The 22,381-nt window shown below is 52.3% G+C and overlaps 3 protein-coding genes across 3 annotated transcripts; 2 read left to right on the forward strand and 1 right to left on the reverse strand.

Moving 5' to 3' along the window:
- The first annotated feature begins 16 nt into the window (after positions 1-16).
- Positions 17-7,295, forward strand: LOC101067028 (centrosomal protein of 290 kDa-like). The gene is made up of 27 exons (XM_029842088.1): positions 17-45; positions 140-308; positions 415-492; positions 607-652; positions 744-901; positions 1,052-1,105; positions 1,264-1,398; positions 1,515-1,697; positions 1,817-1,906; positions 1,983-2,105; positions 2,459-2,582; positions 2,778-2,950; positions 3,084-3,246; positions 3,333-3,433; positions 3,558-3,624; positions 3,705-3,778; positions 3,885-3,960; positions 4,180-4,334; positions 4,674-4,823; positions 4,907-5,022; positions 5,092-5,449; positions 5,582-5,689; positions 5,769-5,971; positions 6,065-6,263; positions 6,339-6,458; positions 6,543-6,764; positions 6,946-7,295. The coding sequence occupies exons 1-27, from the start codon at positions 17-19 to the stop codon at positions 7,138-7,140; spliced, it is 3,669 nt and encodes a 1,222-aa protein (XP_029697948.1). The 3' UTR covers positions 7,141-7,295.
- Positions 7,296-8,404: 1,109 nt separating this feature from the next.
- LOC105419699 (trichohyalin) lies at positions 8,405-12,763 on the forward strand. Its single transcript, XM_029842381.1, has 8 exons — positions 8,405-8,754; positions 9,178-9,318; positions 9,594-9,794; positions 10,053-10,240; positions 11,485-11,698; positions 12,052-12,150; positions 12,343-12,407; positions 12,496-12,763. Exons 1-8 carry the CDS (start codon positions 8,488-8,490, stop codon positions 12,587-12,589), a joined length of 1,269 nt encoding a protein of 422 aa, XP_029698241.1. The 5' UTR covers positions 8,405-8,487; the 3' UTR covers positions 12,590-12,763.
- An 814-nt stretch (positions 12,764-13,577) lies between these two features.
- Positions 13,578-21,511, reverse strand: LOC101066800 (eukaryotic translation initiation factor 4 gamma 2). The gene is given in 25 exon segments (XM_074084923.1): positions 13,578-14,720; positions 14,801-14,922; positions 15,159-15,367; positions 15,505-15,709; positions 15,789-16,047; positions 16,129-16,344; positions 16,438-16,542; positions 16,611-16,739; positions 17,219-17,332; positions 17,424-17,465; positions 17,468-17,559; positions 17,562-17,585; positions 17,659-17,703; positions 17,706-17,766; positions 17,768-17,800; positions 17,932-18,114; positions 18,225-18,335; positions 18,439-18,590; positions 18,676-18,742; positions 18,825-18,956; positions 19,041-19,143; positions 19,969-20,060; positions 20,062-20,095; positions 20,176-20,242; positions 21,460-21,511. Coding segments are annotated over 25 exon segments (2,715 nt in total). The 3' UTR covers positions 13,578-14,654.
- Between the last annotated feature and the right edge of the window lie 870 nt (positions 21,512-22,381).

Raw genomic sequence — 22,381 nt, forward strand, 5'->3', positions numbered from 1 at the left:
GCTCGACACAGACAAAATGTCGAGCAGCTCAACAGCGAGCTGGAGGTGAGAGCAGCTTATTCAAAGAATCATGGAATCAGGCCGGAGCTCCGCGCTTCCATGCGTCTTCCTTCTCACCGCTACTTCTGCTCTGTTCTAGCATGAGCACAGAAAGCCGGCTCCCTTCTGGGATGAGCGAGGCCCGTCAGGCGAGTCCAGACAAAGAGGCAGCTGAGTTTGACTGGGATCAACTTATGGAAATGAACCCGTCGAGTCTCCAGGGATGGAAACGGAGCCAGCTTCAGGAGCTCTTCAACACGTTTGTCCAGGTAGCCATGCTAATCATGCTGTGATTAAAAGCATGAATGGGCTAAATAGTGAATCAGGCCCCATTTGCTGCTTTTATTTTCCCCCCAAATTTGTTTGTTCCTCCAGGCTGAACATTTGGACGTGAAGGACGTTGCAGCAGAAAAAATACAACATGTTTTCAGGATCTTTCAAACACTGCTGAAGGTTTGTTTTATGATTCTACACTCTATAATCATCATCTCTGATCTGCACAAACATCAAACACATTCCAGTCGAAACCGGTATTTCTGTTACGGCTGCCGTCGTTTCTCTCCCCAGAACTGGGACGATGAACTCCAGGCTGCCCTCCATTGTGTCGCCAGTGGTAAACGGATCACGTTGTTGGAATTGTTCATACGTTTGGAGCTGGGCAGCGACCTTGTTTGAACCCCGAACCTTGACCTCTGTCGCTGCAGAACGTGCCAGGAAACCGAGGCAGGAGCACGGAGCGACGAGCAAAGACACGTTCCTACGGGGAGAAGTTCGGCACATCCAGGACCAGCTGGACACGAAGACCTCCGAGGTGGATTCTCTACAGAAGGAACTGGGCAGAGAGAAGAGAAACGCCAAGGAGGTTTGAGCATCTCACCCGCAGTCCTCATGCACCACACCTCCCAGCCAGGACGCCATCTTCTGGATGTTTGGAATATTCGGGAGGGACGTTGCTGGTGCGAGGACGCCACCCTGCGTCTGTCTTTGACCGTCTCCTGGTTTTCTTTTCTAGTTGGTTTCACGAGCCAAAGAGGCCGAGGACGAGGTCAAGAAGCTGAAAAAAAAGGTGGGTGGCAGCCGCTGCCGCCGAGTCACATGACTGTCACCATTGGGCTCCGAACCCAGCAACAGTTGAGACAGTGTGAGGCCGGGCGGTGTGCACACAGCTTGGCTGGAGCCCGTTTCCCAGCAGGGCCTTGGCTCCATCCTGTCCTTTCTCCACAGAACGAGCAGCTCCTGCACGATGTGGAGTTTTATTGCTATGAGCTGAATAACAACGACGCGTCCACGAAGGAGAAGTTCCAGAAGAAGCTCAGCTCTGCCAACTATCATCTGGAGCAGTGCTTGGACGACCTCCAGGTACCTCGGTGGACCCGGTCCATGAGTGGCGGCTGGGCCACCTTGGTTCCAAACTGTGGATTTTATTTCTAGATTCGTTTTAATTGTGGTTTTTTTCCCCCTTTCATGGTGATTAGCGAGCAGAAGATGAAAACCTGGAGCTGAAAACCCAAAATGAGCAGATGCAGAAAAATCTGGAGGAGTCGGTGAGCGAGATGGAGAAGATGACGGACAAATTCAACAGCGTGAAGGCGGCTGTGCAGAAGAGCAGCTTCAAAATGCAGCAGCTGAGGAAGGAGAGGGATCAGGCCAGCTCACAAGTAACCTCACTCAAACCTCGCCTGCTTTTCTGCTTTGAGGAGAAGAAACGGGCCAGAAAAGTTCTGTGGACTTTCACGGACAAAAGAAGTCCGACTCATTTGGTCTCTTTCATGTGCAGGTCAGAGAATTAACGGAGAAGACGCGTCAGATGATGGAGGAGGACGATGCAGTAATGGCCACCGTCAACACATACGTGGAGGAGTGGAAGGTCTGTTTCCTCCTGTAAATCATCTCTATATTGTTGGACAGAATTATGACCATTGTTGCCTTTTGCTCCCTCACAGAAAGTTCTTTCTGTCAAGGATGAGGAACTATCAGTCTACCGGCAGATGATCCAGGATCTGAAGGAGAAGCTTCGCGTGGCCCAGTTGGACCTGGATAAAAACAACATCATGGACCTGCAGCAGGTGCAGAATGTTCTTGATCGTCCGTCATTGCTGGGGTGGGTGGAGTCCGAGTGTCTCTGACGTCCTGTTGTGCAGGAAGCTGGAGAGCAGCTTGGTGAAGCTCAGCTTTACATCCTGCGCTGCTTCTGTCACCATATTTCTGGGTGTGTTCTGCTGTTCCTGGCATCTTATCAGCCTGTCCTTCCTCCATCCTCCTCTTACTGAGTCTGTTGGGAGCGAGCAGAGCAGCTTTCGTGTTGGTTCCTCTTATCTGCAGCCTCCTTCCACCAGAGATGTTGGTACAGTTCAGTTCCAGGCTGGACTTGTGTCACACTCACACATTCTTCCTGTTTTTAAAACCTAATCCCCAAAAGGCCCTTCAAGAGCGAGACGAGCAGGTCAAGACGCTCACCGAGCAGGTGGTGCAGTACACCAGAGAAATGGAGCAGCAGAGCCAGTTCCTGGACGGTCTAAAGACATCCACTCAGAAAGACCAAGGTGGGTGGATCATTGCCTTAGATGAGACGTTCTTCTGAGTTCTGATGTGCTGCCTTCAGCTAACAGGAAATCACAGTAACTTTACACACAGGTGAACACAAGTGAGCAGAAGATTTCATTCTTCAGGGAGCTCCTGATGAGGAAAGTCTCCTGGTCGATTGTGACGTCACAACTTCCCTTTATTTCCTGCATCAGGCCGAGCGTCGGCTGTCCAGCAGAGAAAGGTGGAAGAGCTGAAGTCCAAGCTGAAAGCTGCAGAGAGCAGAGCAGCAGAGGAGGAGGAGGCAGCAAAGCTTGCAGAGGCCCACGCTGAGGAGAAAGACAAAGCTCTCATCGAGGCCCTGAAGCGCTTGAGCCAGCTCGTATCTGTGAGTCTAGTCGGCTTCATTTTAGCTTCAGAACTCAGCAACCCACACTTAAATCTGAAGGTTTCCATGGTCTTCATCAGTTTAAATGCATATTTGAAGCGTTCTGACCTGCTCGGCTCTGTGTGTATTCCAGGGGAATTATGACCTAGAAGCCGCCATTGCAGAGATCAAAGAGTGTAAACATCAAATTGGAGTGAGAGATTGTGAAGCAGAGTCCTTGACCAAAGAGATCAACCAGCTTTCCATGAAAATCAACGAACTGGTGGACGAAAATGAACATTTCAGAGAAAGACTGGGTCTGTATATCAGATTTCTGCCTGCATTTCTTCTCAGATAACGCCCTTTACTGTCGTTTACGTCTGTCCTTTCCATGACTCCCAAGGTCTGGAACCTGAACAGGAAGTGGACCTCTCAGAGTTCAGACGGGCCAAAGAGCTCAGACAACGTCAGTACAAAGCAGAAAACCAAGTGCTCACCAAAGAGGTAAAACAGGATTTTAAATGTGAGCAGACGTGCGTGAGCAGCACCTCCACTGATGCTGGTTCAGGCTGATGATCACTGATCTGCTCTTTTCTAATTGGATTTTTTTTCCCCCCTCTGAAACAAGATTGAACAACTTGAACAGGAGAGGCTGGAGCTGAAGATTAAACTCAGATGCCTGGCGAAAGAAAAAGGTGAAACAATGATGGTATTAAATGGCCACTCAAGAGTTCAGCTGCTGCTCCTCTGTATTAACCCTCGTCCCGGCTCACAGGACTCTCGCTGTCGGCTTCAGAGCTGGAGGAGGACTTCAGGCTGTGCAGCAGATACGCAGAGCTCAGACGGAGAGTAAGACTCCACGCTGTGGCGGCTTCCTTGAGCCGCCCTGGAGAAACATCTCTGCTCAACACAGGAGCTGCAGTCATCTTCGTTCAGTTGTGTTTCTTTATTACAGAATGAGTTTCTGGAACAAACCATCGACCAAAAGGAGCGAGAAGTGAATCTCCACAAGGCCGAGTGTGATGTCAGATGTAAGAGCTCTGCCACCTTTGAACTAGTTTATACGTCTTTTTACTTATATAGAAGTCAAACAAAGACCTTTTAGATTTGGGTGAGAAACAAAGGCAGAAAAAGACGAGTTCACGTTGGTATGAATGAGGACGCTCTCAGAAGTGCAGCTAAATGGATTCAGAGCTGCTAGAATGTCTGTCTTGAAGTGACCTGCTGGAGATGTTGTCTCTCGCTCACAGTGAGGGAGCTGTCCCAAGTCAAACACGACCTCCAGGTTGCCCTGACAGAAGTGCTCACGACCAACGAGGAGCGAAGTAGAACATCACAGGCGCACCAGCGGGAACAGGTGGCAGCCGGCAACCTCAGGCAGCAGCTTCTGGACGCTGAAGAGAAGGTATCTTCATCCTGTGGGCAGAAGAAACATCATTCTTCTCTGCTACAGCTCGGTTTTAGCTCGCATTTCATGTAAATGGGGGGGGGGGGGGAGGCGCTGTAGCGGGCCGACAACACGTCCCTGGGGTTCCCCTGCTGACGTTTCGATTCACGAGGCTTTAATTGTTCCAGCGTGTAGTAACGTGTATTGGGAGGGATTCTCCATTGTCATGTACAAACATGTGTTTCACCTGACAGATCTCTCCTCAGATCTGTGGATTTTTAAAAATTCCTTAAGTGTTTAGAACTTATGGACAATGAGTGTTTGATGGGACTGAGCTCCACTTTCTCCGTCTCCCAGATAAACCAACTAGAACGTGAGGTCAAGCTTCTCCGAAGGGCTGGCAGTGCTGAAATGAGCCTGCGACCTTTGACCCTCCCTAACGACCTGGAGCCCAGCAGCGCTGAGACCATCAGCTCCCTCAACGAGTACGCTGTTAGACTTCTCCAGGTCAGTGTCCCACCCAGTTAAAACCGTCCTTATTCATCCGTATAAAGTGCAGATTACATAGTAATAGCAGGTTTATTATGTAGGAACTGAATAACAGAGAGGAACTAAACAGGAAACTGGTGGTAAATCTGGAGGAACACAGAGAAAAGCTGCCAGTTATTGCTCACCAGCAGGGGCTCCTCTACAGAGAGCACATCAGGTTGGTGCAGAAGAAGGCTTCTGGCAGGACGTGGTGAGTGTTCAACTAAAGTTTGGTGGTTTTCTCCAGCGAGAAGGCCGACTGGGAAAAGAGAATGGAGACGTCTCTGGACACGCAGAGGAAACTGGAAGAAGAGAAGCTCCAGTGGGGCCAGAGGCTGAAGGAGAAAGAGGACGCTCTGGCAAAAGCAGAGGAGATCATCGCGTGCAAGGACAAACTCATCCTCGATGGTCTCAGCGCTCAGATCTCAGCTTCGGCCGACGGAGCTCATCTGCTAGCTGGCGTCATGAAGGTCGCAGAGGGTCCGTCTCACTTCGCAGCTGTCATCAGAAGTGCTGAAGAGGACGTCAAAGACCTCCAGGAAGCGCTCCATAAAAAAGAGCTGCTGCTGAAAACATACGACCAGAAGTTGGCTCGGGCCAGTCAGGTGCCGCCTCTCCGGAGTTACTCTCCGATTAGCTTGTATTTGAGCAGCGATCTGCTGTCGCGTTAGCCAAAAAGAAAAGTGTCTCGTTGACAGCCACCACAGAAGAAGAATGGATTCGGTCCTCTTTTGCAGGAACAGGAACATGTGATGAGGACACATCACGAGGAGCTTGGAAGGTTGCAGGAGCAGGTGCAGTCCCAAACACAGCAGATCTTGGACCTCCACAAACAAATAGCAAAGGTGCGCACGTGTCCACGGCACGCTCAACGCCAGCCCCGATCCATCTGGGGGAACTGCTGCTGAATTCTTCTCTCTCCAGAAACCAGTGGACTCCTTTCAAACTGCTGCGGGTCCGGTGGGAAGGTTCCTGAAGGAAGTGGCTGCTTTGAAGGAGGCAGTGACAGAGCGGGACATCCTCGTCTCCTCCATCACAGACAAGCTGAATCAGGCCAAGACGGAGCTGGAGAGGCAGAAGATCTCACAGGAATCACAGGCCAAGAACCACGCGGAGGAGATCTCACAGTAACGATGACACCATCGCCATCCATCCGGAGGTGGCGGCTCGGAGAACAGACGCGGAGGACTGGGATCAGACAGGTGCTCTGTGCTTCACAGGCTGGAGGAGGATCACGCTGCCCAGGTGAACGCTGCCGTGGCCAGGTGTGAGGATCAGAGGAGGCTGCTCAAGCACTCGGACAAGAAGACGAAGGACCTGCAAGACGAGCTGGCAGCCCAGAAGGAGGCCAACAACACCATGAGGAAGGTGGTGGAAGACCAGAAGAACCTGCTCGCCAGGAGGGAAAAACACGTCAAGGTTGGGGTTTTCTGCCTGCGCTTCTGTCCTTCTGTTAGCGTTAGCTAAGGGTTGCTGCTGCTCTTGGTGTCTCAGAGTCTCTGTAAGGCTCTGCAGGAGCTGCGGGCTGAGATGGTGGCCTCAGCAGAGGAGAAGCCTCCTGCTCCTACTGCGCCGGGGAAGGGAGGAGTTCACAAACAGACCAGAGAGCTGCAGGTGGGATCTCTTTATCCTCATCACACACTGGTCTGTTGTGACATCGGTGCATCGTGATGTAAAACGCTTCTCTCTCCCCACCAGGCACAGGTGAAAGATCTGAATGAAAAGCTTCAAGCTGCCAGGGAGTCTGCCAGATCAGCCAGGAGTAAGGAGAAATCCCTTAACGGAGAACTGGATCGGCTGACCTCTGACCTCCAGACGTGCAAACGAGAACGCAAGCGTCTGCAGGATGAAAGGAAAGAGAGACAGAAAGAAATGCAGGAGCTGCAGCGGCGGAGCAGCACGTTTAAAAGTGCCCTGCAGGTGAGGAGCAGAGCGGTACGGGCAGAGCAGCACGCCGCCTCCACGAGGCCTCATTTGACCTCACTAACCTTTGACAGGGATCTTCTGCTTCCAGCAGCTGGAATATCAAATGTGTGGAGTCTCCGCTGGTCACAGCCGGAAAACGGCAGTGAAAATCTTTCTCTCCGTTTTTCTCTCTTAGTTGAGTCAAGCCGACAAGATGACCATTGACAACCTGCAGAGAAAAGTGAGGAGGTTGGAGTCGCAGCTGAGGAACCGGGCCGGAGATAAGGAGCCGAAGGGCGGAGAAGACGAAGGAAGAGCCGCCACGTCGGAGAACATGAACCTCACCTCCACTTTTGTGCAGTGTTACAGCGTTCGGTACACGTCGAAGTGAGCGCCCATCTTTGGGAAGGTGGACGGGAGACGGCTCCGGGGGGACAGGGGACACTTTATTGTTCAATTGTCCATCAGTGCAGGACACAAACATCTGATGGAGTGAGTGTAGAGAATAAAGAGCAGCGTTTTGGGTCACTGAGGTTTGTGTGGATGCTCAGCTGAGCCTTCGTGGTCACATCTTCACCATCTGCTGCAGCCTGGCAGCTCTTTTCCCTCACCCAGCTTCTAACCCTGCTCTAAACACACCAACCTTCACCCAGCTTCTAACCCTGCTCTAAACACACCAACCCTCACCCAGCTTCTAACCCTGCTCTAAACACACCAACCCTCACCCAGCTTCTAACCCTGCTCTAAACACACCAACCCTCACCCAGCTTCTAACCCTGCTCTAAACACACCAACCTTCACCCAGCTTCTAACCCTGCTCTAAACACACCAACCCTCACCCAGCTTCTAACCCTGCTCTAAACACACCAACCTTCACCCAGCTTCTAACCCTGCTCTAAACACACCAACCCTCACCCAGCTTCTAACCCTGCTCTAAACACACCAACCTTCACCCAGCTTCTAACCCTGCTCTAAACACACCAACCCTCACCCAGCTTCTAACCCTGCTCTAAACACACCACCAACCCTCACCCAGCTTCTAACCCTGCTCTAAACACACCAACCTTCACCCAGCTTCTAACCCTGCTCTAAACACACCACCAACCCTCACCCAGCTTCTAACCCTGCTCTAAACACACCAACCCTCACCCAGCTTCTAACCCTGCTCTAAACACACCAACCCTCACCCAGCTTCTAACCCTGCTCTAAACACACCAACCCTCACCCAGCTTCTAACCCTGCTCTAAACACACCAACCCTCACCTTCAAACAAGACTTAACATCCAAAACTGCCCAAATGTCCTCACTTTGCATGTGAAACATATTATGGTCCTCACTAGCATGTACAAATGCACACACACAAACACACACACACACATACCAAACCTGAGGTAATCAAGCATCTAAATGGGACGATGTGTCTTATAATTACAATTTTCACCTCTGAACTCTGACCTGTTGACCTTTATTTCAATCTTCGAGATTGAAATAAAGCACAGATTTGGATCTCAGGTGGAGTCCCGTCCGTCCACAGCAGAAACTGGCTCGTCCGTGTCTGTGTGGACCGAGGACTTTATGCTCTCCGCCTCCGTCTCTGCAGGTCGGTCTGCTCAGGTTTCACTGGACATTAATATTAAATGAGACTCTGCTGCTGATCCATCCAGCCACCAGAAGCTTCATTCTCCACGTCTTCGTCTTCATCGGTCCGCTCTCGCAGCGTCCTCCGGCTCGTGCTAAAATGTCCCTCAGGGTCAAATCCCACACGGACCTGCAGACGGCTGGGAAGACCTCGCTGGACGAAGGCCTGTGCAAGTCTCTGTCCGTGAGCAGCAGTAACATCAGCAGAGGCGCTCGCTTTGGGAACGGGACCTCCGTAGAGGTCAAAGGTCTCTCCACAACCCTCAGGAGACCCGTTCGGGCGGTCAGGCCGGTCAGCACCATCACCTCCAGTGGTTCGTTCCTCCAGATCAACCATCTGCAGGGAGAGTTGGTCAGGAAGAGGAAGGTAAGGTGATGGAGGGGGTTGTGGTCAGTTCTGATGCCCTGTGAGAACCTTTATGGATCCTTTATGGATCACTGTGTCACCAGGACCATCAGCGCTGAGGTAAAAACACACTGGTGTTGGTGGTGAATATTGATTATCTGATTAAGCCAGGTGATGAAATCTTCTCTTTTATTAATGACAATCTTGAACCACGCTGGAGGTTTCAGTTTATGCTTTTATGAGAAGATTGACCATAAAAAAGTCAAACTGATGGAGGTAAAGGCAGCACATACGAGAGCTGCTGTGATGCAGGTGAACTACCTGGAAGCCTCCAGGAAGCTCTGAGGATGGTCAGCACACACATCCTCCTCCGAGCTTCTTTGACATCCCTGTTTGGATTTTACGAGGTCCCAGAACTGAGTCGGGCTGCTGATGTCTTTAAAGGAATGTGAAGATCTGAGGAGAGAAAACAAGTTCTTAGCGAATGAGATCCACATGGAGCGGATCGCCATGCGCACAGAGAACGAGCTGACCATGAGGAACCTCAGGAACCTCAACCAGGAGCTGCAGGCTCAAGTCAGAGAGGTAAAGGTTGGATTTAATGCACGTGGCTCAGGAGAGAAGATAGAAAAGCTTCTCTGTAAGAGCTCATCATTGGGGAGCAGCAGGTCCTGTGGTGATAGAGATCAGAACAAACATGGTCCAAATGGAGAATTTACGCTATACGCCACATTCACGGCTCACTTCTCCGACTCGGAGCGTCTGGAGTCCTGTTACATCTACAAACAAAGGCAGCTTCTAATGTTTCTGACCCAGTTCCTGCAGTAACTCTGTAGCAGACCTTTCTGCCCCTCCAACAGCTGAAACAGAGGCTGCATCAGAGCCTGCAGAGGGCGACGCTGTGCTCGCAGGCCGCGGAGGAGGCGGACCGGTCCAGAGGGGAGGCGGAGAAGGGCCGAGCCCTGGCTGAGGCCCGGGCCCTCGGCTGTCAGCGGGACAAAGAGGTGGCGGAGGCCGACAGGAGCCGCACCAGGGAAGAAGTGACGCAGCTCAAGAAAGAGGTTTGAGCCAGACACAGTCAGAGACAGGAGCAGCCTCACAGCTGCAGGCCACCATGTTCCTGTGCTCCATGGTGACGTGCCGCCTCTAAACTGGTCTAAACTGGTCGGTTTCACTCAAGAATTGAGCTCAGACGGTTTCCAGTTGAATCAATACTTGGGTGGACCAGTAGGGGGCGGTGCAGGACACAACATGGGGGTTCTGAGCTGATGCTGTCGTGAAAGGTGACGTCACGTGACCCTTTCCTTTCTCCCCTGTAGCTCACTGATGTGCAGCTTTCGCTGGCCCAAACACAGAAGAGTTACTTTGAAACCAAGCTGGCGCTGGAGCGAGTGGCTGCAGAAAACCAGGCCCTGCTGCAGGAGAAGGAGAAGCTGCAGAGAGAGCGAGAAGAGCTGGGGAAGCAGCTGAGACGGACCACGGAGGAGAAGCAACAAGTGGAGGACAGGTGGACGCAGCATCAATCAACTGCACTGTAGCAGGGAATTCTCCATAAAACACAACATTTCCAGATATTATCTCTCCTCAGCGCTACTAAACTGTTAAACTTGAGTTCATCACCATTTATGGTGTCAGGAGGAACATTCAGACAGCAGAAAAAAGCTCAGGAGGCATTAAAAACAAAAGGAAGTAAGAGAAAGAGGAACATAAGGTGGTCTTTGGTCTGTTAGCATCTCTGTTTTAGCAGCTGCTAAGGTCTTGATCTGGATCCAGGTTGTGTTGAAACTCCTGACTGGTGTTCAGATGGAGGGTCCATCAATAATCCAGCACATGAATTCCTGTGGAGATTAATGGTTCCTCTCCAACAAGCCTGATAATCTAATCAGCAAGAATTATGCAGCAAAGGTGAAAAGCTGATTTTTATCAAATCCTGGTGAGAGAAGAGATGGTGACACCTGAGAAGATGAACGAGGGCTCGTTTAATCCAATCAGTGGAGATGAAACACAGACGTGCTGCTCAAGAACACCTGACAGCTCCAGATTTATGCTCTCTGGGTTTGGGCTCTTTGTTCTGTTGGAATTGTGGAACAGATCAACATATTTTGGAGCCTAATGAGGTCACACCGGTGTGAGTGATGAGCGCCGTCTGACGGTTCACTGTAGATGATCCAGAGCGTCCAGAGGTCAAACAGGAGTCCAACCAATTGTGAGGGTTCAGGAGAGGCCCCGAAACAACAGAGCCAGAGGAAGAGCTTTAAATCCCAGCTGTGTTGATGCTGACACAGTGCAGGTGGTCCCAGCGCCCAGCAGAAATCTCACTTGAGCTTCACTCTGACAGACTCACGTGTCTAGAATGATGGAACCACTCGCCGCCTCCATGATTCTGGAGCCAGCTGAACCACATTCATTTGAGCTGAGCTCTTTATGAAGGACGAGCACGTTAAAAACACGAGGGTGAGCTGAGTACAAGCCTCTGCCTCAACCTCAGACCCGATTCTGTTGGGTCTTGAATAAATAACCAATCAATCACTGAGATTCTTCAGGAGGAAAGTCCTCCTCCCTCCAGCTGGAGTCATTCCATCGAGAGGCTTTGGTTCCCTCATCGCCCTCTAGCGGCCACACCGCGTAACGACAACCCATCGCAGCTCTGAGTTCTGCTCCATGTGCAACAGATGAGATGATCCAATCTTCAGTTAAAAGTCAAAAATGTATTCATATTTTTATTTGTGTGTTTTACTCGTGTGTTTTCAGCGAGCTTAACTTGCGGCGCAGAGCCACAGCGTTGGAGGAGGAGAGCAAAAAGGCCAACGAGGCTCAGAGGGAGGCCGAGGCGGAGCGACGCCTGACTGAGAGGGAGAGACGGGAGAGAGCGGAGGAGTGTCTCAGCTGGAGGGAGAAGCACCGAGAGTTAGCTGAGAAGATCCAGGCTGAGGAAGATGTGAAGGCGCTGAGGAAGAACAAAACAGTGAGAGGACACTGATGATGATGATGATGTTGGTGATGATGATGATGATGATGATGATGATGATGATGATGATGATGATGATGATGATGATGGTGGTGGTGGTGGTGATGATGATGATGATGATGAAGATGATGATGATGATGATGGTGATGGTGATGATGGTGGTGATGATGAAGATGGTGGTGGTGGTGATGATGATGATGATGACGATGATGATGATGATGGTGATGATGACGATGATGATGATGGTGATAATGGTGATGATGATGGTGGTGATGATGATGGTGATGGTGATGATGATTATGATGATGATGGTGGTGATGATGATGATGATGATTTCCTTTGATCTTCAGTGTCAGGCCAACATCAAGACTTATTTCCTCTGCATGACTGAAAGTGATCAGAGAGTCAAAATCCTCAAAAATCCCGACGGAACGACACGGAACTTTACGGTGAGACAAGTTCAGGGTGGGACAGTTGAGGAACGTCGGCTGGTCGGTTTGTGGCCGTGACCCTCGTGACCTTTGCACTAAAGACAACAAAGTTTAACATTTACTGTTAATCTGGATGGAATCCAATTAAAAAGCATCAGAACCTTCTCAGATGTATCAATGTTCATGGGGCGTTTATGTGATTTGGACCAGGAGGGAGAACCCGTGTTCTTCACCCCAGAACCCAGCACCCAGGAGCCCGAGAGGAGCTCATCCAGGTAACCAGCAGGGGGCGCCCAAAACCCCACTTCTGTGTGTTGTCATGGATACAAGGGGGGTAGATGTTGATGATAATTGATTTTTCAGGACCATGCTCCGGGTCTCTGCCCCGCACCTGGGGGGGGGACCAGGGCCCGAGTCACTTCGACGATCTGCCCGCCTTTGGGGGCCAACGTCCTGAAACTGGCCCCCAGCGCAGGAACAGGAAGGTGGTGGAATATTTTTGGATCCCTACTGACCACGACTAAGATCCCCTCCAGCCAGATGTTTCCTCTAAATAAACTACCGTCTTTCCAAAGTTCTGCTTCTTTATGCTGATAAAATCCTCTAAATGAATAAACTCGCTTTGTTGTGATGGGATTGGGCTGTTTTTGTAATAAATGTTGTAATAAATGGTGTTTAATGTCGGGCAGCAGAGGGCGGCGGACACGACGTTTCCTCGTGAAATATCGGGATTTTTAAGGACGATCCTGCAGCAGCATCCGCTCGCGCTCTGATTGGACCGTTGAAAACGAGCAGAAGTGGAAAGGCACATTAATTTTATTCTGTTCCACTCTCAACTCTAAACAACACGTTAAGTCAGCGTCGTAATCCTGACGACAATGTCACGATCATCTTAAAGACGCTCGGACGCTAACAGGCTCCGACCCCTGGAAACCAGCAATGCCAAAACCCAGTCCAGGGCCGGGAGGACAGAAAACCTGGCAGGATCCCGGCCCAGGACTGGGTTCCGATACCCTGCCCTAATGCTGCCATGTGCTGCTTTATATTTCACCTTAAGTTAAGTCACTAAGCGCTTTACAGGTGTGGCGATCACGGTACTGAGACAGAAAGTGATCTTCATAAATATAAATACTGGATCCCAGGGAGGTCGAAACCCAGTCCAGGGCCGGAATCCTGCCAGGGAGGACAGAAAACCTGGCAGGATTCTGACCTTCCAGGACCGGGTCCAACACCTCATCCACAGGTGTGTCACATTATAACATCTGCAGGTGAGCAGTCAGGGACGGAGCTGATTGGCTGAAGCTCCAGTCAGTCACGTAGGGGGCGGGGCAAACGTGTCCAGAAATTATAAATAGCAACGCATTAAGAATGTTAAGTTAATTACAAGGATAATTAGATTTATGTCCAGATGAAAAGTAAACAAAGAAGCACGACTCAGAGTCCTGGTGCTTATGTATTGGACTTTATTAACATTAAAGCAAGACATGCACAAATATCTTAAATACTTTACTGTATGGTCATGGTTTATAAGCATTATTCTTAGGTAAAACCCTGCCTCAGCATCAGCCTTTAGTTCATATTTAAGAGGGCAGCTCCATTACAACCCAGCCACAGATGTTCTTTAGCCAATTTTAAGAAAAACATTTACAATTCATCCCGTTCACTAAGTGACCCCGCAGAAAAGGTAAAGATGCTCCCCCGTCAATGAAAGTAAATCATCAAGATTCACAGGAAAATCTGCTTCAGTAAATTTATTGTGCAACTGGGCCAAAACGAAACACTTCAGCGCGTGCGCGGGCTCGTCGATGTCGTTATCCCAGCACCAAATCTAAACTACACAAAACAAAAAGCCCGTCTAGCTAAGAGGTAGAAACATAGGCAACCTTGAAATGTCACGCCGGCGATGCGGAACATCGGGAGCTGTTGGACTGCTGCAGCCACGTGATACAAGAGAGGGAATATCGGGGCAGAGAAGGGATCACACAGCAGGAATGGAGCCTTTCCTACAACCCCCCCCACCCCCATCTTTAAGGATCAGATGGTGAAATGAGTTCCGGATCCACAAGATCACAAAGCAGATGGCTGGAAAGATCCGCTAATTAATCCCCCTGTGAACTAGCAGTGATGCTAATTTGACCCGAAGTGGGACCTCTATGTGTTCTTAAACAAAGCTGTTAACTAGTGGAAGAACAACCAGTTAATAGTAGGGGGGGGGGGGGGGCTATAAACATGCAAGACAGAAATTTAAAAAGAAAGAATGAAACACTCCAGACTTCATGCAGCTGATCAGGTCACACGTCCAAAACGCAAACATCTGTGATGCAACATTTGATGTGTCAGCCGGCCGTCACGCGGCAGGTGGTCGCCCGCGGGTGGTCGCCCGCGGGGCTGCGCGGCTGCGGCGGTACGTGCGTGAGGCGGGAGCAGCCGAGTGTGGTGTAGTCGTGGTTAAATTATCAGGAGTTTAATAAAGGAAGGTGACTGTAATCATATAATGAGCGACGTCGTCGTCAGCCGCACGTTCAATCCGCTTCATCGTCCGACTCCTCTTCCTCCGCCGTCTCCAGCCAGGTGAGCCACTGGTTGACCTGAGGAAGGCAAACATTGATATTTACTATTCTGTGCATCAGAGTTCAACAAAGAGATTTTCCCTGCAGGGCAACAGTACCTGAAACAAAGCTTTTCCTTTTCCAGGGAATTCTTGAGTGATGTCTTCTTTCCATGCAAGGAAGGCTTCTTCTTCAATGATCTCCATGTCGTAAAAGTTCACAAAATAGCGCAGCAGCATGCCTAAAGAGGAGTTGACAACACAAACACTTACTTGGTTGCTGTGGTGAAGCATTAAACCCAGATTTCAGGGCCTTTGTACAGCACCAGGACATTCAGCACCACCTTGTGGACAAACTGGGTAATGGCAACATCTCAGCGCCATTAGCTTAACTGTTGTAGGCTAGCATGACTCTCAGGCTTTGGCGAGTGGAAACTTTAGGGTGGTGGGTGTCAAGTGGGAGGGGGCAGGCGTTTACCTTTAGGGAAGGCGTTGGCGTTGCAGTGCACCTGCAGGGCGTACAAGGCGCTGACCTGCAGCTCGGTGTGGTCGTGCAGGAACTTCTGCATGACGGGTTTGAAGGCCAGCAGCAGCTGCTTCTCCTGCTCCTGCTGCTCTTTGGAGGGGGCCGCCAGCTGCTCATCGTTGTCCGCCATGCACAGCTCCTGAGAGATGTACTGGAGGAAACTGGGAAGGATCAAAGACAAGGTCAAGTTTCCCACAAATCTGCAGAAATTTCCCTGGGAATTGGTTTGGCAACCCAACATTCCCTCAGAACAGAACATCAGAGGTGTGCGAGAGGATCTTCAGGGCTGGATACTCACCTGGTCATGAGGATGTTGACAAAGCCTTTGTCGGTGTGAAGCTTAGGAGAGATGTTGTCTTTGATCCACTTGTAGATGGACTGTGGGGACGGGTCTGCTTTGATCTGCTTCAGCAGCTCCTTCTCCAGCTTCAGCAGAGGGAACAGGAAGCTCAGACCCTTCCCCTCCAAGATCTCCAGCATGCGGTCCTTGTTCTGATCAATTTCTGGAAACAAGCAGGCAGAACCTCCGGTGAAACGGCCTGACACGGCTTTGAGGTGGACGCTGCTGGAGGACCTGGCTACCTGGGAGCATCTTCTGCATGTTGACTTTGCTCTGCTGGAAGAGATCGGTGATCCACTCTCGGTCCTTCAGCTTGGCCGTCTGTTGCAGGCAGAGCAGGAACAGGGGGAAGTGGGTGCCGTTCTCCAGTGGGTGAGCCAGCTCGGCCACGCTCACCAGCTCGGCAATGACGGCACGAGCGACGAACTGGGCCAGGTAGGACTTCACCAGGGGCACGTCCTGCTCGATCTTGGGGCACTGGTCCAGGACGTTGAGGAAAGCCTGCGGAGAGGAGACAGCACGCGGCTTCTTCCTCAGCCTCCAGGTCTCGGCAGCGGTTTGGCGTGAAGGGTGAGACTGTACCTGCATGAAGTTCTCTCCGGTGATGAGGCTCTCAGCGCGGAGGGTGTGGATCAGCGTGCTCACGTGCTCCTTGTCCTCGTCGGGACGGTCCAGGGAACAGATGATGATCTTACTCAGCATCTCCGGCAGGAAGTGCTTGGGCGCCCTCATGTCTCGCACGCCGGTCACGGCGCCGGTCAGGTTCTTGCTGCTCAAGTACTCCGCCGTGATCGCCTCCTGCGGCAGGTTCAACCGGGCACAAACCATCAGTCACATCTCAACCGTTACCTCCACGTCTGCCGAGGAGCAACAACAAGCGGCGCTGCTCACAGTCATCTTAAGCAGCTCCTCCCTGGCAGGAGGAGGTTTCTTATTTGTCTTCTGAGGTTTCTCCTGGATGGGAGGAGGGTTGGTCTTCAGGCCAAGCTGCGGAGGCTAACGCCAAACAGCACGTTAGCAACACACAAACGCACCATTAAGGCTGTGAGAAAGGTGCCGGGTACCTGTCCCAGGGGAGGGGTTTGGGTGCGCGGGGGCTGGGCGCTGGGAGGCATCATGGTCGGGATCTGAGGCTGGAGCTTGGGAACCTGGTTCTTGTTGAGAAGGAATGACTGTGCAGGCCTGAGGCTGATCTGCAGGACCAGGAGATGTCAATCACAACACAACCTTTGTTACCTCGGAACGCTGGTTCTTATGGAGCCAAGCACGCCCTCATCTCTGTTGGTAATCAGTGGACAAGCTTCCAGCGGGGGGGGGAGAGAGAGGAGAGGGGGGGGGGGGGGAGAGGAGAGAGGGGAAGGGGGAGAGAGAGGGGGGGGGAGAGGGGGAGGAGAGAGGAGAGGGGGGAGGGGGAGAGAGGAGGGGGGGAGAGGGGGGAGGAGAGAGGAGATGGGGGAGGGGGAGAGAGAGGGGGGGGGGGAGAGGGGGGGGAGGGAGAGAGAGAGGGGGGAGGGGGGAGAGAGAGGGGGGTGGGTCAGACAGGGAGGAGCAGAGGGAGGACTGGAAGCTTGCTGTGATCCTCAGAATAACGCGTCTTTTTTCTAATCATCGGGCATGAAACGCATGATGCATCCAATAATAATCTGGGCCCCGACACGGGTCGCCAGGTTACCTCGTCGGCGTTGATCTGCCCTTTCTTGCTGAATCGTGGAGGCATGTCCTTGGTCTGGACCTGCTGCTGGGCCATGTGGTTCTGGTTCTGGTTGAGAAAATGCTGGTTCTGCACCTGTAGGGGGAGGGGGGGGGTCACACGGGCCGATGTGAGGACCGTGACCCGCGGCACCGCCGCGCTCTATCGGCCGGCGCCGGCGACTCACCTGGTTGGACTTAACAAAGGACTTTGGCCCCATGTCGATTGTGAGACGGCGGAGGAGCGATGTGGCCCCCCGTGGCCATTGAAGAGCGGGTTGGTGCGGTGGCGGCCCACAGTGGGCGAGTACCGGTCCTGAATGACCCCGGGCCCGTTCCGATCCCACTGCCTGAGGTGCAGAAGCGCAGACGTGGGCTTTAGAGACGGAAAGCGAAGGCGAGAGGCGAGTTGTGAGAGCAAACCTGGCATCTGTCACAACAGTGTCGGCCAGTCCCCCAGAGCCTCCGGTCCAGTTTCACCCTGTTGGCTATGAAGGGGCTCTCCAGGAAGAAGTCCATCCGGATCCCCTGTAGACCATGGCGCCGGGATGAAGACACCCAAATCCTGCAAGCAGCAGAACAAAGCCCATCAGCATTTATTCGGGTTTCTCCAGACCCGACCGAGGACGGCCCACAGCAACACTAAGTGGCCCCGCCCACTCGGGATCACCTGTAACCCCCCCCCCCCAACGCTACCTTCACTGCATCCTGGCGGATCTGGTTGATCGTCTTTGGTCCGTTGTCGATGAAAGCCTTGCGGGGGACCCAGTTGTTTTCTCGCAGTTCCACTGTGTCCTGCAGCAGGAAGCGGATCCTGGCCGGCAACTCCTTGTTGTTCATTAAGGATCGCATCCGGGCAAAGTACTGATCCATTAAAGACTGGAGACCAGAGGGAGAGGGGGAAGTTTGAACGTGGCGGCAGAAAGCCGGGCCAGGCCCGACACCACGGCACACAACAGGACCCCCATGATGGGATGTCGGAGGCGTACCTTTGCTTTCTCATGGTCGAGTCTCGGCCCCACGGTTCTCATTATCTGACAGAGGCACTCCAAATCCTCCCCCATATCCTTGAGCTGGACTCTTTTCTTCTTTTCCAAGAGCTGAGGGGAAGAAGGGCAGCAGTCAAACACGATGTTCTCCCCCCCCCCCCTGTTCTGCCCCCCCCCCTGTTCTGCCCCGCCCCCAACAACAGAGCAGACTCACTGTTTTGATGCACTTATGAAGGATAGATTCGTGAATGAGGTCGAGTTTGCCAAGTTCCCCGATGAATTTAATGTTGCCAAGCATCTTGATCTTGGCGATGGCCCGCTGCTCCTCCTCCTCCGAAGTGAGAGGGTTGTCGTGTTTGTCGTAGACTGGGAGAACAGGCGTTAGCAGCGTTAGCATCGTTAGCATTGTTAGCGACACCCTCCCAGGACCCCAGGAGCCACGGAACCTTACTTTCAACATTTCTGGTGCGGTTCTCAAATTCATCTTGAAGTTTGGAGATCAGCAATCTTCTGAAGGTCTGAAAGACAAAGAGAGACGGACGGCTTCACAACGGCGTTCCCCCCCGGAGAGCAGCGGCGCTCCCGCCCGCCGACACTCACTGTGCTCTGCTTTTGGGATGTTTGGATCTCAGATGAGGAGCTATCAAAGTTGGGCGCGTCCTCTGCCAAGCGCAGACATAGCTGAGCATAGAGCGAGCTGTACTTGGGCTCTTCAAGGGCTTTGTCCACAATCTGGGGGGGGGGGGGGGGGGGGCAGAGGAACATCTGTGAACATCTGTGAGCAGCTGCAGATGCAGCAGATGGGGCGACACTCACCAGCAAGATGATCCCTTTAAGGACGAGTTTTGAATCTACGCCCACGTTCAGGAGCTCAAGGCATAGCTTGTCAAACTTCTCAGGTGTGAGTTTGTTGAGTATGCTGACAGGAGAGACAGACAGGTAGGTGAGACAGAGACAGACAGGTAGGTGAGACACCAGACAGACAGGTAGGTGAGACACAGACAGACAGGTAGGTGAGACACAGACAGGAGAGACAGACAGGTAGGTGAGACACAGACAGACAGGTAGGTGAGACAGAGTGGAGAGACACAGACAGACAGGTAGGTGAGACACAGACAGACAGGTAGGTGAGACACAGACAGACAGGTAGGAGGACAGGTAGGTGAGACAGAGTGGAGAGACACAGACAGACAGGTAGGTGAGACACAGACAGACAGGTAGGTGAGACACAGACAGACAGGTAGGTGAGACACAGACAGACAGGTAGGTGAGACAGAGAGGTAGGTGAGACAGAGAGGAGAGACACACACAGACAGGTGAGACACAGACAGGTGAGACAGACAGGAGACACAGACAGGTGAGACAGACAGGAGAGACAGACAGGTGGGACAGACAGGTGAGACAGACAGGTGGGCCAGACAGGTGGGACAGACAGGTGAGACAGACAGGTGGGCCAGACAGGTGAGACAGACAGGTGGGCCAGACAGGTGAGCCAGACAGGTGGGCCAGACGGGTGGGCCAGACAGGTGAGACAGACAGGTGGGCCAGACAGGTGAGCCAGACAGGTGGGCCAGACAGGTGGGCCAGACGGGTGGGACAGACAGGTGGGACAGACAGGTGAGACAGACAGGTGGGCCAGACGGGTGGGACAGACAGGTGAGACAGACAGGTGGGACAGACAGGTGAGAACAGACAGGTTGAGACAGACAGGTGAGACAGACAGGTGAGACAGACAGGAGCTTACCCCCTCACTTTCCTGAAGATGGCATCGTGACGCTCTTTTTCGGTGCTGGAGTTGACATCTCGTCTAGTGCTTCGTGAAGGAACCCATCTCTGGGACGCTTTGCCCTGGGGTCTTCCCCAGGAACTCGCTGCAGGGGGGGGGGCACACAGAGACTGAGCTCCAGCGGCTCCCAAACACACGCCCCCCACCCACGGTGAAGGACCCCACCTGTTGCCGACAGTCTTGGGATAGTGCTGAGGTGCACCCCTACCACTCCTCCCCCCCGGAAGCAGCACTGCAAGAGCAAAGGTGAGGAGAATCAGGCAATGGTGTCATCCACATCACGTTTCTCTGGGCCCAAAACCAGCTAAATACCCGGCGTTTTCGGATTGTGGCGGGACTAACAGGTTAACGACGGTGTCAGACCACCCCCCAGTGGCCTGGGGAGGGTTTTAGGGGCTCCGCTTGGACTTTAATAGGTTTTATTTAGTTTCGTAGAACTGTGCATGTCAAAGCTGAACCAAGAGGCCCCGAACGTCTCGTCTGTGATGCAGCTCCGTGCAGGAGAGGCCGACCAGCCATTTTAGCTCCCCCACATCCTGCTTTGTTCGCAGGGCCGGAAGCCCCCGGCCAGCACCAGGCTGGGGGCTTCCCCTGGGGGGGCAGAGCTACCTGGAGCACCCACATGTGTGTGGAAGTGGTTTATTACCTGAAACGAGAAGCACCCCCTTCTGCAATCACACTCTCCACTTTTGGCGGCCTTGACAATGAAGAATACTAAAAGAATCAGAATAATAGGAGGGGGTGGGGGGAACGGTACTGCGGAGAGAAGGAGAGACACGCAATTAGTAATGGCGGGGGGGCGCACATCCGCGCACGCACTGCTGGAATGAACCGCTCCGCAGATGCAAAGAGCCCACCGGTCACGTCCCAGAACCACCGCAGCGGACGTCAGAACCCGACCAACCTCGGCACGGTCGTTGCCAAAGGTGTACAGCAAAGGCATCTGGAATGCATTAAAAACGGGCAGAAAAATGTACCGTTGAAGCGTGACGAGTGCGCACGCAAAAGGGGGACGAGGGCGCCGAGTAAATGTCACCGAGTTCGGTCCCATTTATTTTGACAGAGAAGCTGTCGGAATCTGCTGTGCTACAACAAAGCAAAGGTGCGTCAGCTAGCTGGCTAAACGCTAATTAGCTCGGATGCTAACATCCACAAACAAGTTATCGATTTTTTTAGGGGGGGGGGGGGGGCGTTTGCATGGGAATGTATGAACGGACATGAAAAACCTTCAACTTTATTTAAAAGTCGTGGCCGATTGGGGTGAAAGCGGGACAGTCGACCATCCCAGACGTGACAGAGGCGAGGAGAAGGGGGCAGGGCGGGCACGACTAGCCGCTAATGTCTCCATCCTACCACGGTAGATAAGCTAAGATCCGAATCGGGATCGATCTATAACAGTTCCGACTTCAACTGAAGCGGGGCCCAGCTTGATTGCATATGTCGCGCTACCTGGAGCTCGTTTCCCATCAATAACGTCAACCAGGGGGCCGAACGACGCCATTTTCTACTTGGATGTACATCAGCTGAGCCACGGCTAAGCTAGGCTATCTGCCGGCTCCGAAGCTAATATGCTCGAGTTAGCTTAAACAAGCTGATGTTTTTAAAACCTTTACTTGCTGGCTAGCAGCAGAAGCCATTTTGGACGAGCCGGTGAGGTCTCGCAGAGAGGAAAATTGTGCCTTACCTTTACCAAAGCAACTTCAGTTTTATGTTGTTGTGTGACTACAAAAGAAAAAAAAAGAGATAATTCTAAAGGAAGCGGGGGTTAATATGAATACCAGAAGAGCTGAAAGCAGAGTAGTAAATTGACCGCACTGACACACATACACACACACATCAACCCCCTGCGTACCTGCCTGGCTTATTTTGCGTAGCTAGCTGGAGAACCCCAAAGCTTGGCAGAGACAGAAAAGTCGCCGCCTTCAATTGGTCAGATAATCCGTTGCGGTGTCCGTTCTAACCAATCAGAGGAAAGAACACTCAGTAGGGCGGGTCCAAAGCGCGCGCCGACCAATGAGAGGGCGCCGTGACATAAAGGGCCATCTCGTTGTGTTGATTGACAGGCAATTTAACATCTGCAGTGCAGGAAAAACACAGCGGCTCCTGCGACGCTGCTGCAGCCGGAGAAGTTCCTCCAATCCGGGGCGACGCGGCTCCATCACAGCCCTCTCCACACGACGCTTAAATAGGGTCGTTCTGCATGTTTTGCCTCCCCCACTTGCACGCACACATAGTTCATTTGAGAGGAATTGCCCCTTGATCCATTGCAGATGATCCTTTTTCATGTGAAACCTCGCCATTCAGGTCAAAAGAGACCAATGAAGAGTGTAACGTGTGTCTTTCTGAGCGTTTAGGTTCGGGAGGATCCGAA

The sequence above is a fragment of the Takifugu rubripes genome, chromosome 9 (genome assembly GCF_901000725.2).
Source record: "Takifugu rubripes chromosome 9, fTakRub1.2, whole genome shotgun sequence".
Lineage (NCBI taxonomy): Eukaryota > Metazoa > Chordata > Actinopteri > Tetraodontiformes > Tetraodontidae > Takifugu > Takifugu rubripes.

Bases quoted from the DNA above. Each gene is read 5' to 3' on its own strand.
- LOC101067028 (XM_029842088.1), top strand. From the start codon at position 17: ATGTCGAGCAGCTCAACAGCGAGCTGGAG. The intron at 1,106-1,263 runs GTGGGTGGCAGC...CTTTCTCCACAG, and splicing joins TCAAGAAGCTGAAAAAAAAG to AACGAGCAGCTCCTGCACGA. The intron at 6,459-6,542 runs GTGGGATCTCTT...TCTCCCCACCAG, and splicing joins AACAGACCAGAGAGCTGCAG to GCACAGGTGAAAGATCTGAA.
- LOC105419699 (XM_029842381.1), top strand. From the start codon at position 8,488: ATGTCCCTCAGGGTCAAATCCCACACGGACCTGCAGACGGCTGGGAAG. The intron at 12,151-12,342 runs GTGAGACAAGTT...GATTTGGACCAG, and splicing joins GAACGACACGGAACTTTACG to GAGGGAGAACCCGTGTTCTT. The intron at 12,408-12,495 runs GTAACCAGCAGG...TTGATTTTTCAG, and splicing joins CCCGAGAGGAGCTCATCCAG to GACCATGCTCCGGGTCTCTG.